This window comes from Psammomys obesus, unplaced genomic scaffold, assembly GCF_907164565.1.
Source record: "Psammomys obesus unplaced genomic scaffold, mPsaObe1.curated_primary_1811, whole genome shotgun sequence".
Lineage (NCBI taxonomy): Eukaryota > Metazoa > Chordata > Mammalia > Rodentia > Muridae > Psammomys > Psammomys obesus.
Genome location: NW_026585504.1, coordinates 9,795,717 through 9,813,517, shown reverse-complemented (window position 1 = coordinate 9,813,517; position 17,801 = coordinate 9,795,717). Strand labels below are relative to the sequence as shown.

Here is a 17,801-nt window from a genome sequence, read left to right as displayed (position 1 = left end):
ACAGTGCAGATGACTTAGCAATTTGCTGAGAAGTGCAACCAGCCATGTGGATGCCCCTCATGGTTTATAAGAGTGCTACTGTGTGCTACTCAGAGGCAGAAAAAAAAATGGACAAGGTGTTTTATGCTGAGCCTTCCCTCTTGGAAACAAAGTGATCCCTTCACTTGCTAGTTTTTGCCTGAACCAAAAACCTGCCGGATGTTGCACACACACACACACACACACACACACACACACACACACACAAAATCTCTGAATCAATCCTTCCACAGCCCCTTTAACTAAGCGCTCAGAGGATTCAGGTAATAGACCGTTAATCCATAAGGAATTCAAAACCATTTCAAAGGAAGATTATTGTATTTGCCTGCATGCATTAATACTGAGGGGAATGCACGAGACTGACCAGAGGGAAAACAGAGCGATTCAGTCAGCATCTTTTGGCATCCACAGAGATCAGTATCCAAGAAGTTTGATTGACACATCTCTCAGGAAAGAACTCTGAATGATGTAATTCCAGGGTAAAGAAGCTGTGTTACATTTCATCATTCCCTCTAGTAACAGTCTTAACTAATTTTTTTGAAAGCTATCAGACAACCAAATGTCTACTGAAGCATATTACATATCCTTTTAATGTGTTATATTAAAGTGTTAAGTAGAAATATGAAATACCAGCAATGGTTATAAAAGGCACCTTTCAGGGGTTTGACACAATTTGCTCTGCTCTAAAAAAACCTAATGTTTCTGGAAACAATACTCCTAATTTCTTAACACAAAGTCTAAGTAAAAGCAACCCCAAAAGGTTACGAGCCTTGTCACTTATTAGATCTGCAGTTGTATTTAGTTCTGAAGAGTTTCTAAAGAAAAAAAAAACAACTTTAAAATAAATGTGATGTTTATTATGTTGAGTTCCTCAGAAACAGGATAACATAGGGGTAAAATTCTTGAGTAGTTGACCACTTAACGATGTGATGTCATCCTGTATTAATGATTTCAAGGCCACCCTTAAATGGCCAGGATAGTCACTGTAAGCTAGCCACTATGCTAAGTATCAGGACTACAAACTGCAGTACAAACTACACTCATTAAACAACCTAGAAAACAGTGAAAATAAAAATCTGGATCTTAAGTAGACGCAGTAAATCATCTTTGTCCTCTAATACCTGGAATGCGTGAATATTCTTCCAGTTCCCGATGAAGAGCACCTACACTTTCAAAGACATGACTTCACTATTAAAGTGTTTGCCATGCATTTGTCATCAGTAAAAATCCAGCGAGAAAACTGATAGAGCCAGGGATTGTCTAATGAAGCATATATTAACTTTCGATCCTCAAAGCACTCCAAACTTCCCCCCATGTACAGTGAGCTCATCAGAAAAGTATATGCCTGGACTTTATTACTCTGATCCCTCTAGACTTGTCTTCTCAGAACTATGACTTCAATCAGGATTTACTTATGGTCATAAGTAAAATATCTCTCTCCCTGAGGCTTCAACCATTATGTCATCCGCATTTCTCTCAGCACCAGGATAAATCACATTGCTTGTGATCGCTAGATAATAAATCATCCCATTGGACCATCCGTTTTGTATCCCTGGCACCTATGTAATGAGGAGAAACAGAGTTCAAGCTCATGTTTCCAATGTATGGACAAGTCACATAAAGTGACTTGTGGATTGTTTAAACAAAAATTAGAAAACTTTACTAAAAGACTCTCTCTGCTAAGGATAACATCACAGGGACAATCTTAATACCTAAATACAAGATTCTGCTTAGAATGGATTAGAAGCTGGAGTTCATATTTGTTAATTCTTACACTTTTATCTATAGTTCATATTTTTAAATTCAAGGATCAAATACTGGTTTCCTTCTTACAACAGAAATGATATAAAATACTAAAAAGAGTACATGATGTAGGATCACAAAACAGACACTTGAGCTTTGCCACTAATCAACCACGGGACTTTGCTCAAGAATTTGACTAAAATTGGAATTTATTACCATGCCCGTCAAAAGTGGCTCCTGTTGGCCTTCCACAGAATCTGTTAGATTTAAGTGCTACAAAGTTGTATAAACCCCCTGACACTTAAAAACCCACCTACCATGACATCTGTGACCCTCAATTGAGAGAGCCAGAACATTCATAATGGTATTTCTAACCTGTAAAGTAGTATATGTATCTAAAGCCCTGTGACTATTTTCATTATTACTCGGCACTTCATCATGAAGACAGTGAATTGACTTCACGTTAGGCCTCTGAGGGAGCCATGTGTGCTGACTCTGTATGTGTGCGAGCTGCCTGAGTGTTCTCCCTTCAGGAGTTTGTCTCCAGCAGTCCAGTCACAGACTGTGTCCAGCTAGTGATCACAGTGACTGTATGGTGAGTCCTCACGTTTTACCTTAAGCATCACAGCTGATCACCCTTCTTCCTTCTCTAGATCTGCTTTCCATCCAGAAGAATAGATTCGTATGACGTTATTCTGCTATGGTTTAGAAGTAGCACCGAAGACCCACTGTTACAGCCTGTGGTGCTAGTGAGAGGTGAGGAAACTCTTAATCCATGGGGTCTCGTAAGAGTAAGTAGGTCACTGAGCAAGTACCTTGAGGAGGCAATTAAGATCCAAACCCAGGACCCTTGCCCCACTTTTGCTTCCTGGGCGTGATTGAAGTGGGCAGTCTCATCCTGCCCATGTCCTGTCACAATTTTCTAAGCCTCACTACATGTCTAGAAACAGTGGCGTCAACTGAGCGTGGACTAAAATAAACGCTTTTGCCTCTTAATTTTATTTTCTCTTACATTTTGTCACAGTAACTAACACATACTTGAATCCTTAGTCAGCCCCCTCTTCCATCCTACCTTCTTCAAAGCCTGGACTGCCTCACTATACCCAGGTGCTCAGACAGCTTTCAAATTTATATTTCGTTTTGACCTTTCTAGTAAATTTTACCTCTACATTCTCCACCTCTGCAGAATGAATTAATTTCTCAATAGACCTCTAGTTTCCTAGTCTTGGAAAAAAAATAAAGAAGCAACCACTAACATTTCCACAGCATGTTTCTTGCTCTTGTTTCTCATCTCAGGACCTCAGCCAAGAACTATGAACACCTGATACCTCTACTCACAACACATCCAATAAAGTACTATATTCCTATCATTATTGCCTTCAAAACATATCTAAAAGTATGAGGATTAGATGACATATAGAAATACTGATAATTTGGTAAGTATATAGTACTATGGGTAAATATATCTTTAATTTGTGTGCTCAAGATAAACACAAAAATATTTATTGTTAGAATGATATCTAATGTCTAATGTCTGATCTGGAGAAGGGTCTGGAAAGACAGCAGCAGTTAAGAACCTTCTGAAAAATCATGAGGCCTGAATTTGGATCCCAGTAAACACAGAACAAGCTATGTGTCCTGTACATGTCTGTAACTACAGCATTAAGGGGTCCAATGCCCTTTTCTGGCCTCACACAAACACAAACACACATATATGCATATACTCATTCAGACATATGCATGCATACATAATTAAATCATTAAAAAACAAAATATGAGGATGAACACAAAAATATCAAGAAGTTGATGACAGCTATCAGGAGATAATATTTAGTTAAAAATTCATTTTACTCTTCTATTTGTGTGTCTGTGTATTTGAAAATCCAACAAAGAAAAATATATGATGATGATAGAGAGATCAAATATGATAGATAAACAGATAGATAATAGATAGATATAGATAGATGGGTGGTTTATAGATATAGCTGGTTCATTGGCAAATTATATATACATGAATAAATAGATGGTTAACAGATTTATTGATTACTTTTTAACAGATATATAGATAGATGATTGATGGATATCTAGAAAGATAGATGATAAATAGGAGATAGATATATGCTAGATCAATAATAGATAATAATAATGATAGATAGATAGATAGATAGATAGATAGATAGATAGATAGATAGATAGATAAGCCTAGATAAGCCTACTTATGCTTATGGCCTTCACTGATGCAACCAAAGTCTATGACATTGCCACCTCACCTGGACATAACTTGTCTTCTTCTACTGTCCAGTGTCTATGCAGCAACTGGAGAAGTTTCTGTTTTTCCTTACCATTTTCCTATGAAAAGCCTTCATGGTATCTCATGACATATAACATAAAACTGAAATTGGCATTCTTCACTCCTACCTATAAGAGCTGGCTCGTGACTGAGCATAATGGCTCATACCTGTAATCCCACCACTTGGCATACTGAAGCAGGAGGATAACCACAAGTTTGTGTCCAGCCTAGGCTACATCAAGAGATCAAGACCGGGCTATAGAACAAGACTGTGTCTAAAATATAAAAATAATAGTGGGTTTCTGTTAGCCCCTCAGAACCCTGCTGTATCACAGTACCCCAGCCTTGATGAAGACCTTATCATCATCTGGCTCATTTCCAGTTTGGGCTTTTATACTTTTACCCACGATCTTTCTATAACTATCTCCCTCTCAAACAAAATCTTACCTCCCTCAAGAGGCCATCATATCCACCCCCACTAACTACCTGCCTCCAATCCCACCCAGGACATCCAACCTCATAACTAATGCTCTGAGTCCAGCTGGCACTGGCCACATGTGCAAGGGTGTGGAACCGTTCACTGGGGCATAGGGAACCTGAAATCACATTGTTCATTTAAACTGCTGTCTTTCCCACTGGAAAGCAGGCTAAGGCTAGGTCTGGCTGCTTGTTTCTGTATCCTTAGCACGTAGAACTACACCTGACATGCTGTGAGCTTGGGAGGTATTTGCTGAGTAGAGAGTTGAGTGAATCGGCTATGTATGTAGTCACTCATACTATGTGCTTATTTACACCTTTACTCTGGAGTAAAGGTGAGTTTCACAGGGCTATTCTTACTAAGACCCTAAGACAGTGTAAGAGAGATAATACAAGGAACAGCTAGACGTGAGGGGCAGGGTGAATGGTTGTAACATAAAACACACGAGCCTGGAGAATAAAAGCATTGTTGTGTTTGTTTTTTTTTGTTTGTTTGTTTGTTTGTTTTTAATAAAGAATACGCTTAAGAGAGTCAAGCTGCGCCTCCTACATGATAGCTCATGCCCTTCATTCTTCTCAGTCTCCAGTGCCTCCAGCATACTCCGTGTCTTGGAATGCACCCTACGTGCTGAAAGGATTAAGTGCGTTCTACTGAATTCCACAAATCCGGAGCCAAACTTGAACCAAGCAAGGGTGAAACCCAGCATGGGATCAGTCAGTTACGAAGAGGATGGCAAGAAAGAATGCTGAGGAGGACTGGCTTCGGGAACGATGTGCTCATGGCAGCATTCGCCATTGCTACAGCAGCACAGAAACACTAGTGATTGTTCTCCTTGTTTGCATAGGTGCTGGGAGCAGTCTAGATATGGTAGTACAAAAATGAGACTCTGCGGACAGGAGGGCAGCAATGACAAGGAAAGTTTCCTGGTGTGGCTGGAGGGGGTGCTGCAAAGACCAGGCCAGTCACAGGCTGTTCCGGAAGGGGTGCTTCCGATGGCAAGCAGTGGGTGGGAAAGTTCTAAAACAGGGATGCATGTGAGATGTACTATTTTGTGGGAAGAAAATAGGGAAGAGTGTGGCTGGCTGGTTTAGCAAAGCCTAACCTGGCTTGAGAAGCATCGTTCAAACCTCACACTAAGCCAGGAACCCTGAGGTAATATCTTAGAGTAGAACACTGTTTCCTACTGAAGAAATTTTTTTTTAGAAGACACTATTTAAAATATATCCCTTAGCAGAACACAAAGAAATACAGGCCAATATTAAATAATGAGTCACAGAAAAAAAGAAACAAAAAAACCAGCTAATAAATATGTTCAAAAGCATTATCACTAGAAATAGGTGTGCAACGCAGGTCTCCACACTTAACAGATTGAGCCAGATTTTTAAAAAGCTAACACTCAAAGTCATGATGACGCTGTTGGAAAGCTACATTCATTAGTTCAGACAGAGGAATAAACTGGCATAAATTTACTGAAAATGAACTCAATTATATTGTTTTACTAACACCTCAGGTCTTCCTTAAAGAGGCTTCTCTTTGCAACACATGGACACCATTACAGAAAACCAGTTGATCAAAATACAGGAAACAAGTGACTCAACTTATAACCACCACTTTACCAAGCCAGTATAACCCCTTAACTATATTCTAAATATTTGTCTTTATACCCACAGATAAGTATAGTTCTCGTCCCGCATCAAGAAAACTTCTTTTTGTAACAGAAAACCAATCAAAATGCAGAGTTGTGGAGCCCAGTCCCAATGAGCTCAGGTCCCAAGTCGTCTCCAATACAACTCCCCCACCTAAGGCTCAGGGAACATGGCCAGAAATGGGCCAAAAAGATTGTAAGAACCAGAGAAACAGGAAGTCAGCGGTGAGATTGTGTCTATATAAATGTCATGGACGCTACACCACAAAGCCTCAACAACACGCTGCCTAAACAAGGAGGACACCAACATGCTATCATGGAAGGGAGAATTTCATGGGGGCCCGACACCGGACATGAACTACAGGCAGCTAAGGAATGCCGAGAGCAAGAGAAAAGTCTTCCCCGGGGAAGAGTCTGCCTGCACCAGATGGTCAGTCCCAAAATGATACATATACAAGTAACATTATATTTGGGGGAAATATGTATCACTGTGATATAGATGGATATATATGATATACAGATACGTGAGATATATATGTATGTATATATAAACAATTAAAGAAAGAGAGGCCATGACTTTCAGAGACAGTAGGTGAGTACATGGGAGGGGTTGAAGGGAGAAAGAGGAAGGGGGAAATTATGCAATGACGCAATTACATTTTAATTTCTAGAAATAAAAAATTAACACAACAAAATAAACAGAATTTTAGATTAAAAAACCTCAAATCTACATTTTTAAACACCCATTGTTTGCAAGTGTTCTCTACCAGGTCTGTTGAATGCTATTTGCCTGTCATTCATTGTATCTCAACTCCAACGTCCTTTGGTCTTTGCCCTTAAAAGGAGACACAAGAAGTGCAGTACAGAGAGAGAGAGGAAAAAGAAAGAGAAGGATGAAGAATCAGCAGTTGGTTTCCAAAACAGAAAGAAAGGGTGTCCCTGTGGGTCGGACCAACCAAGAAAACAGGATGTTCTAGGAGCTGTCCCTCAGACCCTGGGCATCCCACAGCACAAGAAGGAGGGTGTGTGTCCCTTTTCCTGTTTTTATTTTGTTTTGTTCTTATATGCTTAAACATATATTATACTATTTTATGAGGAAGAAAGCAAATTGCCCTCCGATATCAGGCGCAGCAATGTGAGTCCAGGCCCCGTGATCCCAGACGGTAATTCTAAAGAGCAAGTATTGCAGAGCTGATGCCCCTGGACCCCGCTGATAGAGACAGTAAACGGACTGTGTGATCAGGGCCAGTAATTTCCAACAGACACTTAATAACTAAGTCTAGAAAGGGAGAAGGGGTGGCAGGAACGACGGTTGTTCCCTTTTGGCAGAAAACAATATTTTGATATTCTGAAACTACGTGCCGTTCACACCGTTTCCAGACCCCCTCTCCAGGAGCGGGGCCTCCGCCCCCACCTGCCTCAGCGCCTCCTGCATGTGCATCCTCAGCCAGGGCAGCTTTTGGTTTGAAACGAAGCTTTAAGTTTAGCAGTGTGAGGGGGAAGCCAGTCCGAGTACACACGCATTGTTTGGCACGCATTGCACCGCTCCGGCAGCGCTCAGCTCCCCTCTCCTCCGTTCTCCCCACGCTTCCTTGTTTTAGTAAATGGCCGGTTGCACCTGCCAGGACACTTCCAAGCTTCCTTTGTCTTTAGATCTAATTTAAGTCACTAGCCGGGTTTAAGTGTTCTCTGGACTATGGTAACAAATCACCCCAAATACATGGCTTCAAAGAGCAGAATGTTATTCTCTCTATTCCAGAAACTTGAAATCCAAAAGCCAAGGGTCATCAAGAATGGAATCTCTCTGGGGAATGGGGGAGGGTTTGTCTGCTTTCCCTGCTAGCTTCCAGTGACCCTAGAGTTCCTTCCTGTGGGACTAGCTAGCTCAAATATCTGCCTCCTCCTCCATATTGCCTTCTTTTCTCTACATCTAGAAACTTGTAGTTGAGTCTAGAACACACCCTGATGCAGGATCATCTTATCTCAACATCTTATACCTACAAAAACCAATTTTATTCTAAATAAGACCACACCCATGGGTTCTGTTGGTTGGGGGTAGATAGGCTACCAGGATGGTAGAATATAGTATAATTGTAATTGTACCTGAAAAGAACATTCCACAGAGGAACAGAACAAGAAAAGCAAAGACACAAAATATAGAAAGAGCAAAAGAATGCATAAAATATAAATTAACTGTAGTTCACATGGATCTGGGAAGCAAGACCAACAATAACTTCTATATTTTATTTATACTCTTAATTTTCTAAAGTTTCTATCCATTATAGACCAGTCATGTTAATTTAAAATTCATGGAGGAAATAAACCCATTAAGACTATCTCAGGGAACTGGAGACAGAATGATCCAATTGTTGAACTTGGATTTAAAATAAACTCCATTTCTAGCTTTATATTCTCACATCCCCAAGATCTTTGGAGTTTGGATATTCAAAGGAAATTCTGAACCCTCGGTCTACTGCTTTTTGTAAAAGAGAAAAACAAACCAGATTTTAAGGATTACATAGGATCTGCTGCATGTTGAACTCCCATTGTCATCTATAATAAGAGCAGTGCTTGCAACAGCAATGGGATCCCATTGGAGCCAAGAAAGACTCAAGCTATACTGCGTTACAAAGGGGAGGCACACATGATGAGCCCCAGATGCTGAGAAAAAAACAATGGAACCAGCCACACTGAACACCAAACACTAAAAGATGAAGGAGAGAGTAAAAGGCCAAAGGACATTTTTTGAGCGGGGCGGGGAAGCTGGGACCCCACGTTGTTTGCTGAAGGGTGTGCAATGTGAGCCTCCTTTACAAAACCTGGGGTTAATATTCTGAGTGGCTCTTTGAAGGAGCTTCAACAGTTCTCTGTGTTACGTAAACCTTGAAAGAAAACAGGACTGCTGCTAAAACCTCCATGTGCCGAGTTTTGAAAGTGTCACAACACCCTGTTATATCAAGATGCACCTCATTTGGGAGAATAGTTGCCCTTTAGAAACTCAGCCCTTAAAAATTCTATCTATGTAGCATAGCCATTGGTTGCGATGGAAAACCGTTATAATAACTGTGACAACTTTGCAGTCTGCATACAGAAGTCAGCCCTTTGGCAAGCAAACCCTTCTCTCTGCAAAGCTGGCAAACAGAAACTGCCCAAGAAATGGTAGGGCCAAGGCCTTTAAAAATGCAATTAATTTTTTGAAAGTGAAACTTTTTGAAATATTTTTATTGTGAATTAGCAACATGAGGGAAAAAAGAACTTAAGTTTTGTACTTTTACTGTGTCCAAACAGTAAAAGTTGAACTCCCATTGTCATCTATAATAAGAGCAGTGCTTGCAACAGCAATGGGATCCCATTGGAGCCAAGAAAGACTCAAGCTATACTGCGTTACAAAGGGGAGGCACACATGATGAGCCCCAGATGCTGAGAAAAAACTATTCTATTAACTATTAACATACTTTCCTTTTGAATTCCATGAAAGTCCATTTCATCGACATTGTTTTAGTAAACTAGAAAAAATTCTTCTCAAGTTTTCCTTTCAAATCCGCAATATCTTTTTACATGCCATGTGATCACAATGGTTTGACCATAAAGTCATCATATGTAAGGACGATGATGTGACCATCAAGTAATCATGTGATCACAATGGTATGACCACAATGTACAAGCAATCTAAGAGGCTGGAGATAAAAGTACTCAGAGTGTCTTCTCCCTTCTGTAAACCAAAAGTCTCCATTCCAATCAGAGTAAGATGAGGTAGCTCACTGTTGAGTGCATTAATTCTCCCCTGGATCAAGAGCTTCACTCTTCCACTTGGAAGACACAGAGACGTGCTCGACATATGTCAGCAGCAGACATGCTAAGGCCAGTGGTGTCTGGGGTTGTTGTTGTTGCAGGTTCTCAACTGGAAAGGGTAAGAGCCTATCAGGAAACATCACAGGAGGAAAGGGCAGAAAGAATGGCAGGCCAGGAAATAGGGAAGATGCGCAGCCAAAAGGTATCATTGTAGCTATCTTTACCTACACAAGATTGAGCTCCCAAAATGACACCAAAGATAGAGGTGGGTGGATTTATTGCTGAATTCTACAAGTTGTTCAAGAAAGATTTAATATTAACACTTCTCAAACTTTTCTGTAAAATAGGGAAGGAACACAACCAGACTCGTCCTATCAAGCCACTGTAACTCTGAAGTCAAAACCAGACAAAGAAAGAAAACTGTAGATCAACCTCTCTGATCAATGAACCATGACAATGGGGTACACATACACAGTGGAATTTCATTTAGCCCAGAAGAAAAATAGAATTATGTAATTTGCAGGAAAATGGTTGAAAATGGAAAGCATTTTCTTTGGTTTTTTTTTTCAATATTTATTTTATTCTGTGTGTGAAAGTGTTTTCCTCACATGTATGTCTGTGCACTTTTTTGTGTACCTGGTACACACAGGGCATTGGATCCTTTGGAATTAACTGGGAATTGAGCCTAAATCCTTTGCAAGAACAGAAGATCTACTGCAGCCACTCAGCCATTTCTCCAGCCCTGAAAATATTCTTTTTTTAATAACTTTGTTATTTTAATTTTATATGTGGGTGCAGGTGTCCTCAGAAGTAAGGGGCATTTGATCCCCCTAGAACCAAAATTACAGGCAATTGTGAGTTGCCACTTGTGAGTTCTAGGACTCAAACTGGAAGAAGAGCAAATGCTATAACCACTGAGCCAACTTTCAGTAGAACATTCTATTTACCCAGGCTCAATGGTTAAGACAAATCTGCAGATTCTCCCTCATATGTGGTTCTTGACTCTGTTAAATATGTGTCCAGATGGAAGTAAATTCAGGTAGAGCCCACAAAACTAGAAAGGGGTCCATGAGACTGGAAAGATAGAGAAGGTTTAAAAGACAGTTTGGGGGAAGGCAATAGAACAGTTGGAATAGGAAAATGCAGGGGTAAAGTATAAACTGGAAAAAGAATGGAGGGGAAGACTAAGAGTCAAGCAAATGAAATATGTCTGAAAATGCAGAAACCTTTTACTGTGTAAGCTAATTCAGAAAATTCATTAAAAATTTAAAAGATATGAAAAGTCATCCATACAAAAATAAGCAAAATAAGGAGAAACATTGAGAAGGAGCTCCAAGATTTTCCTCTCAATTTTCTAGTGTTTTCACTGTTGTTCGGGTATTTTTACTCATGTTTGAAATCACTGCTGATGTTAGTACTGTTTTCGTGGGGCATATTTATTAATGCATGAAATTAAATACAAGGGAAATTCATGTTAATGTAGATAATGTGTTCTAAATTCATCTATGGGAGGCATTTAAGATCCTATCAGCTCTACTTACTTGGTTCTACAATATCAAAGCTATGTCTGCGTCCCATAAAAGAAACTCCCAAAGAATTTGCTAAGTATGAATAGGACCCATGAAAAGACAATCAAACTATACTTCAATTTCTAATAAATTGAAGGACAGAAATACACACTTAATTTAAATAGAAAGCCACCAATTACTAAGAGAGCCCAAAGAATGGATTTCTTACTTGCTATCAACGAGCACTTCAGACTGCCGGTTATTCACTTGATTATCGCTCTTGTGACGAAACTGAAAAACATCAGAGTTTAAGAGAGGACATCTTAAGTCACACTTAGTTGATCCTGACAGCAACACTGGGCATAATCTGAGTCCATCCGTTTGGACAATGTTTCTGTCCAGACATGTCCAGACTGAGCTTGCACTTATTTTTAGCAGAGTTCCATGCACAGCTAACCAACACTCACCTTCTTACATCTCATCCTGGCATACATATTACCATGGCAACCCTCTCTCCATATGTGCTCTCATATGTATCTGCTTCGCGGTAGACCCACAACTCCAATCCTTATACATTTCTAGCCACTTCTAAGAATCCTTATATACTTCCAATCACCTCTTGGTCTAGGAAAAAACCTACACAGGTTTTGAGAACTTCAACCAGGACTGGAGTTTCTATTTCTTTCACATGCACACTCAGCACTTTGCTTTAGCAGCATTCATTTTGCTGTATGGTTTTCTTCAAAGCCAAGGAATTGCTTTTAACAGCATATATCTGTATTCTCCTGAGATCCTAATTGTTAACAGTGATATTCTAAGACACCAACCACTTAAAACAAAAACCAGAATGAAATACTGAATCACATTTGGCATGAGTTTATGGCCAAGTGATCAGAATTTTTATTTTATGTTCCAGTAGTATAAGCATCTTATATATCTAGGGAGAATCCAAATATTAAAGAGATTTTTCATTAGGCTCAGTAACTAGCAATCATTGATAAGAGTTTCTATATGAACTGTCAAGGTCCAATAACAAGAGACAAAATTAGACACACAAATAACGTAGAGACAATAAGTTAACCTAGAGACAAAGACATCTCGGCCTATTAGTGCACACCCGCAGATGAACAGGAGTGCTTTCAGAGGCATGAAGCTTTAATTCAACAAACCATAATCATGAGTAAATGATTTCCTATTTGTATTTCAAAATGATATATGTGTGTGTCTGTGTATATACATACATAAACATACACATACATACATGTATACATACACATTATACTTCTGTGAGGCTTTCTCTTTTTCAACCTTAGATGGCATAGTATCAAAATGTCCCTTGAAATATCTTAGGCACTTCATTAGGAGACAGAAACACACCACATTAAGACAATTGCCTTACACATATGTGTGGGGGCAATTTTAAATGACTCATATCAAATTACGGATTTATTAAAAATTGTACATACAACACCTGTGAGAGAACATCACATAAATTGACTTGGTAATTGCAAATCTTCCTCTCTACCTCATACTTAACAATACCTTAGCGGCACTGGGTAGGCTTCTATTTCTGAAAAGGTAGAAATAGGATTAAAACTGAGACATCAAGCACTGTCAGGAGTGAATACCCACATAGTCATCGGTGGCGTCCTTGACAGCTGTCATCGAGATCACCAGGACTAGTGGCACGATGGTGGTGAACCACGTCAGGGAAGAGATTTCTGGAATGAGCTGAAACAAACATCTTCAGTAGTCCAAGAGTTCTTAAATTAAGGAATGCATCTTCCAGACTTTGTCAATTAATTGTATAAGACTTGCAGTAATAAATGGGGTTATGTTTGGCTATTTCTACAAAAGTAGCTAACATGATTTAATTATATGCATTCAACCACAAAACATATAGAGAAATGCCTTTATGCCAATTTTCAGACTATCTGATAAAAATAAAATAAGATAATGAAAACTTAAAGCAAGCTGACAAGCGGGACCCTTGAGCTCTGTCACAGGCATGCATCTTTCATGAGGTTGCTCCGCATCACCAATCCCTCTGCTTCTCATCTCAGTTTTTGGTAAGTTACCAACCCCTCCTCACAACCCTTGCCAGAAAAGCCTTTGATCATCGACCTTAACAGAGGCTAGCCAGGTGTTTCCATCTTAAATCACTGGATGCTCTGAAAAGTTGAGTTAGTTTCTATGCTATAATGTTTTATACAAACCCATAGGCTATGTACCCACATAAATACTTCTTCCCCTGTTCTAACTGAATACATTGTGTCTGGTGACCTAGAGTCAGAAAACTCTGCAGAGCTGACATCATGCCCTTATTTTCCTATCCCAACTTTACAACTGAAGTGTTTAAGGCAGGCACACACACTGCTGAAATATGTACCTAAGTCTCTTTGACTCCCACCCTATTCCCTTGTGCATGGATCTCTGGTGCTACCTAAGACAGATGTAGTAACAAGCATGTGACCATCTTAGACAAGTGGAGTTTTGTTTTTTTTTTTAATCAAATTGTATTCACTTGGGACCTGCTTCAGGACCATCAGGCAGAGACTGTCAGGGGGTAAAGATCAAGTTCCATAAATAATTCAAAACTAAATCAATTTTATATAATAGATTCTGTGCAGTTTTTAAATCTCAAAAAAAAAAAACCCTGAGGTGATAAACATAAATTCCATCATCCTACAACCCACTAGGTGACAATAGGTTAAACAGGAGTTCAAGTCTTCCTAACACAAAGGACTGGTCAATACCTAAGATATAGAAAGCTAACTGCCCTGAATTGATCATTACATATTGTGTGCATAATCTGAATTCTCAAACTCTATAGTTCACAAACATATATATTATAACATGATAATTTAAATAAAAATAACTTTAAGAGACACAATAAGAAAACAAAGCAAAAGGTTCTTGAAAATGCAGCTGAAACACAGAGTGAATAGCAGAAAAACCCACAATTTCTCATCATTGTTAATCCATTGCTTTACATGTAATCTCACCTTCATGGTTCCTCGATGTTCATCAATAAATAATATTGAACAGAATCATCTCAAATGTTCCTTCCAAATATAAAATTGAATGAACAAAAGCCTGAGACTCTAAGTAAGAATGCCATTAGAAAAATAAATTCAAAATTCCGAAATGGTGTGAAAGGTCACATCAAGAATGCAAAAGCAATTCTATGATGCTGACAGGAGGAGAGACCTCGGATCTACATTTCCTTTCATGAAGAGCAATTTGTTCATTTATTAGGCTCTTTTGATTGGTTAGTTTAATCTAACCTGGTCTGATTCGGTTAGATCTGGTTTGGGTTGTTGTTGTTGTTTCACAATCAGTATCCAGTTACAGCATTTTTTGAGGGGAGTTTTGAAACCCTCTGATCTCAGTTCTTTTAGTTTTAGTGAGCTGACTCCATTCTGGCCCATGTCTTGACACATGCTCTAGACAATAACTGCACCAAATTCTTGAGCAACAGTGATTCTCTCTCTCTCTCTCTCTTTCTCTCTCTCTCTCTCTCTCTCTCCTCTTTTTCTCCCCACTTTTTTCCTTCATAGGACTTGGAAACCTTGGAAGATAAGTTATGAAGCTGGCAGGACTACCAGATAGGTAGGACCAGGCAATGTGGAAGAAAAAAGAGAAAGAAAAGCCATGTCCTACAGCTCCGGCTACTGTCAGTGGATCCAGTCACACAGGAAAACAGATAACACCTTGGGATATATTCATCTTCTGCTGAAACTAATTTAGATCTCTGGCACTTACAACCAAAAGGTTATCTTACATAGTACTCAACTCCAGATCATACTCAACACTGTTCATCTAGTTCGCACAGGCTGAGCCACCTTCATAGCTCTTATAAACAGCACATAGCCTAACCTGGATCTACCAATCTGACCTGATTACATCATCCAAAACAAAAACAAAACAAATAAGTCACTGGCTGATATGAACTTTTGATGTGTGTATGGATCTTTCTTGATATATGCCTTTAAAGTAGAAATTTCATTTACACCCAATTTCATTTTCAACCCAATTAAATTGAAATTTTATTTTAACCCCAATTAAATGGGGGAAGGCTGTTAACTACTAATGAACCACTCAACATGATAAAAAAAAAAAAAACAGTCACACTGCAGTGAAATAACCTATCAGACATCATTTCTTTTATCATTTCTTTTATGAGTGCACACAATGTGCCATTGTTCTTAGATTAAAGGGGAATTTGGCAAATTAAGTTGCACAAACTTTAAAGCATTAAGGTAGAGTCCCACCCTGTCAATGGAGGAGAATAAGGAAATGAAGAAGGTTATGAGTAGCAATTATTAGACTTACATGTGGTTCAAATAAAATTGAGACTCTTATATGGTTCTAATAAAGCTGCCTATTGAAAGGACCTAGGTGTTTAAGTTGATAAATGTACTATTTTATTTTACCTATTCTTAGCCCTCCCTTATTTTTAAGACAAAAAGTACTAATAACATTTAAAATCTAATAGAAGTAGTCTTATATAATCATGAACATTTAACTAAGTAAATTAACTTTTCTTTTAGAATTATATAAGTACTTTCAGCAAATAGATAATGAAACAATACAAGTGAAAGATTACCTGTAGTATGAGCAGGAAAAGGAAGTAGGCATTCGCCACTCTTTGGAACTGCTCAAATAAATTAACTGGCAAGAACGTGAGAATGTTGTACTTGGACGTTTTGATACGATTGTCCTGAAAAAGAAACAGGGCCATGTTACTTTGGATCGAGGCATTGCACATTATGGCTCCTACACTACACGTACAAAGCTGAGCCCAGCTTAGGCCAGAACAAGATGGAGCAGCTAGCTGTCTAGGAAGTCTGAGGCTCCGTGGCCCAAGACCTTCTTCACATTTCACAAGATAATGTTGTCCTAGTTCTAGACCAAATCACTCAGTGCCATATCACCCGTGTAGTCATGGGTTATAAAGTTGGCTTCTGAGAATTTCCTCCTCTTACGCACTCTTTGGGAGCTGTTGCAGGAGTGACCACTGTGTTGCTTGAGGGTTCCTGAGCTCATGCTGCAGTCACAGGACTAGAGGCATTTGGGTGATGATCAATATGGTCTATTTCCCCAAAGTATAATTCCCTTGGGAAATTGATAAGGGATTTCTATGTCTTGAAATCTTCTGGGATGAAAAACTCACTGTTTACAAGGTTGTCTGTCCTTAGTTCAGAATGGAACCACTAGAAACAATCCTTATTACAAAAAAAGAAAAAATGTTTGTCTCACTATGCCAAGGTGTGCCCTGCAGATCATTTATACCAAGTCTAAGGCTTTTTCTGGTGATAGAATCCCAATATTTGAAGCTGTTCATACAATACACTACACCCTCTGTCCCTGTCGCACACTCCCAAACCCTGAAGCTTCTCCAAGACTTTCTACAGCTATTCTTTCCCCATCACTCTCTTCAGCACCCATCCAACTTCTCTACGCCTGTGTTAAGACACAATGGCTACATCCAAATACAAAGTACAGACATGGCCCAATAATAAGACTTCGTTGTCCTGTGTTCTAAATGCTTATGTTAAGTTGCCCTGACACTTCATTAGTGTTTTGGAAATTGCATCTCACTGTCTTTCCATATTGACTTTTAATCACCTAAAACGATCATTAGGTGATTTCTATAGACATTGATATTAAACTGGTTTTTCTACCTAAGCATTTACTTTTAATATTAATATAAAAAAATCTTGCATGTGTCTCTAAACTATCATTTGAACTCGTATGCATTAGCCAAAAGCATTAAATATTTCTTCCAACTCTGTGCCATCGGGAAATTTCAAATATATGTGTTTTGTGTATTAGTATGAAACTAATGACAAATACGCTTAAAAGGACAAACCCACAGGAAAAGAAAATATTGCTCAAATAATAAAGTCTGGTGCACAACTAATCACCTTCCTACAGATTGGTACTAGCACTTCATTCAGTCTTTCTATGAAATACAGGGGGCTGGGGAGCAGCTCGGTTAGCAAAGGGTTTGCCTCAACACAAGGGTCTGACTTCCACCCTCAGAACCCATGTACCAAAATGGGGCAGGGGGAAGATGTCAGTGTCGGAGAGGCAGAGACAGGTAGACGCATGGGGCTCACCCTGGAGAGCCAGCCTAGACTTCAGGCAGGTAACAGGCAGCTGAGCTCCCTGCCTCAAATATAACTAAGTAAATAAAGGTGGGTACATGCGCACATGTACAACATACTCAAAATATACTTATATTGAATGTTCTATTAACCTTTGCATGAATCTTTGAAAATATAATGTTTTATTTGAGCA

At 39.1% G+C, this 17,801-nt stretch overlaps 1 protein-coding gene across 1 annotated transcript in view; it reads right to left on the bottom strand.

Annotated features, from left to right (window-relative positions):
• Nucleotides 1-17,801, bottom strand: part of Atp8b4 (ATPase phospholipid transporting 8B4 (putative)) — a 175,449-nt gene that overhangs the window by 119,931 nt on the left and 37,717 nt on the right. Inside the window, exons 3-5 of the mRNA XM_055601660.1 lie at nt 16,105-16,218; nt 13,128-13,226; nt 11,725-11,786 (exon numbers count right to left, since the gene is read on the bottom strand). Of these exons, the coding sequence (XP_055457635.1) occupies nt 11,725-11,786; nt 13,128-13,226; nt 16,105-16,218 (275 nt within the window). The remainder of the gene's footprint in view (nt 1-11,724; nt 11,787-13,127; nt 13,227-16,104; nt 16,219-17,801) is intronic.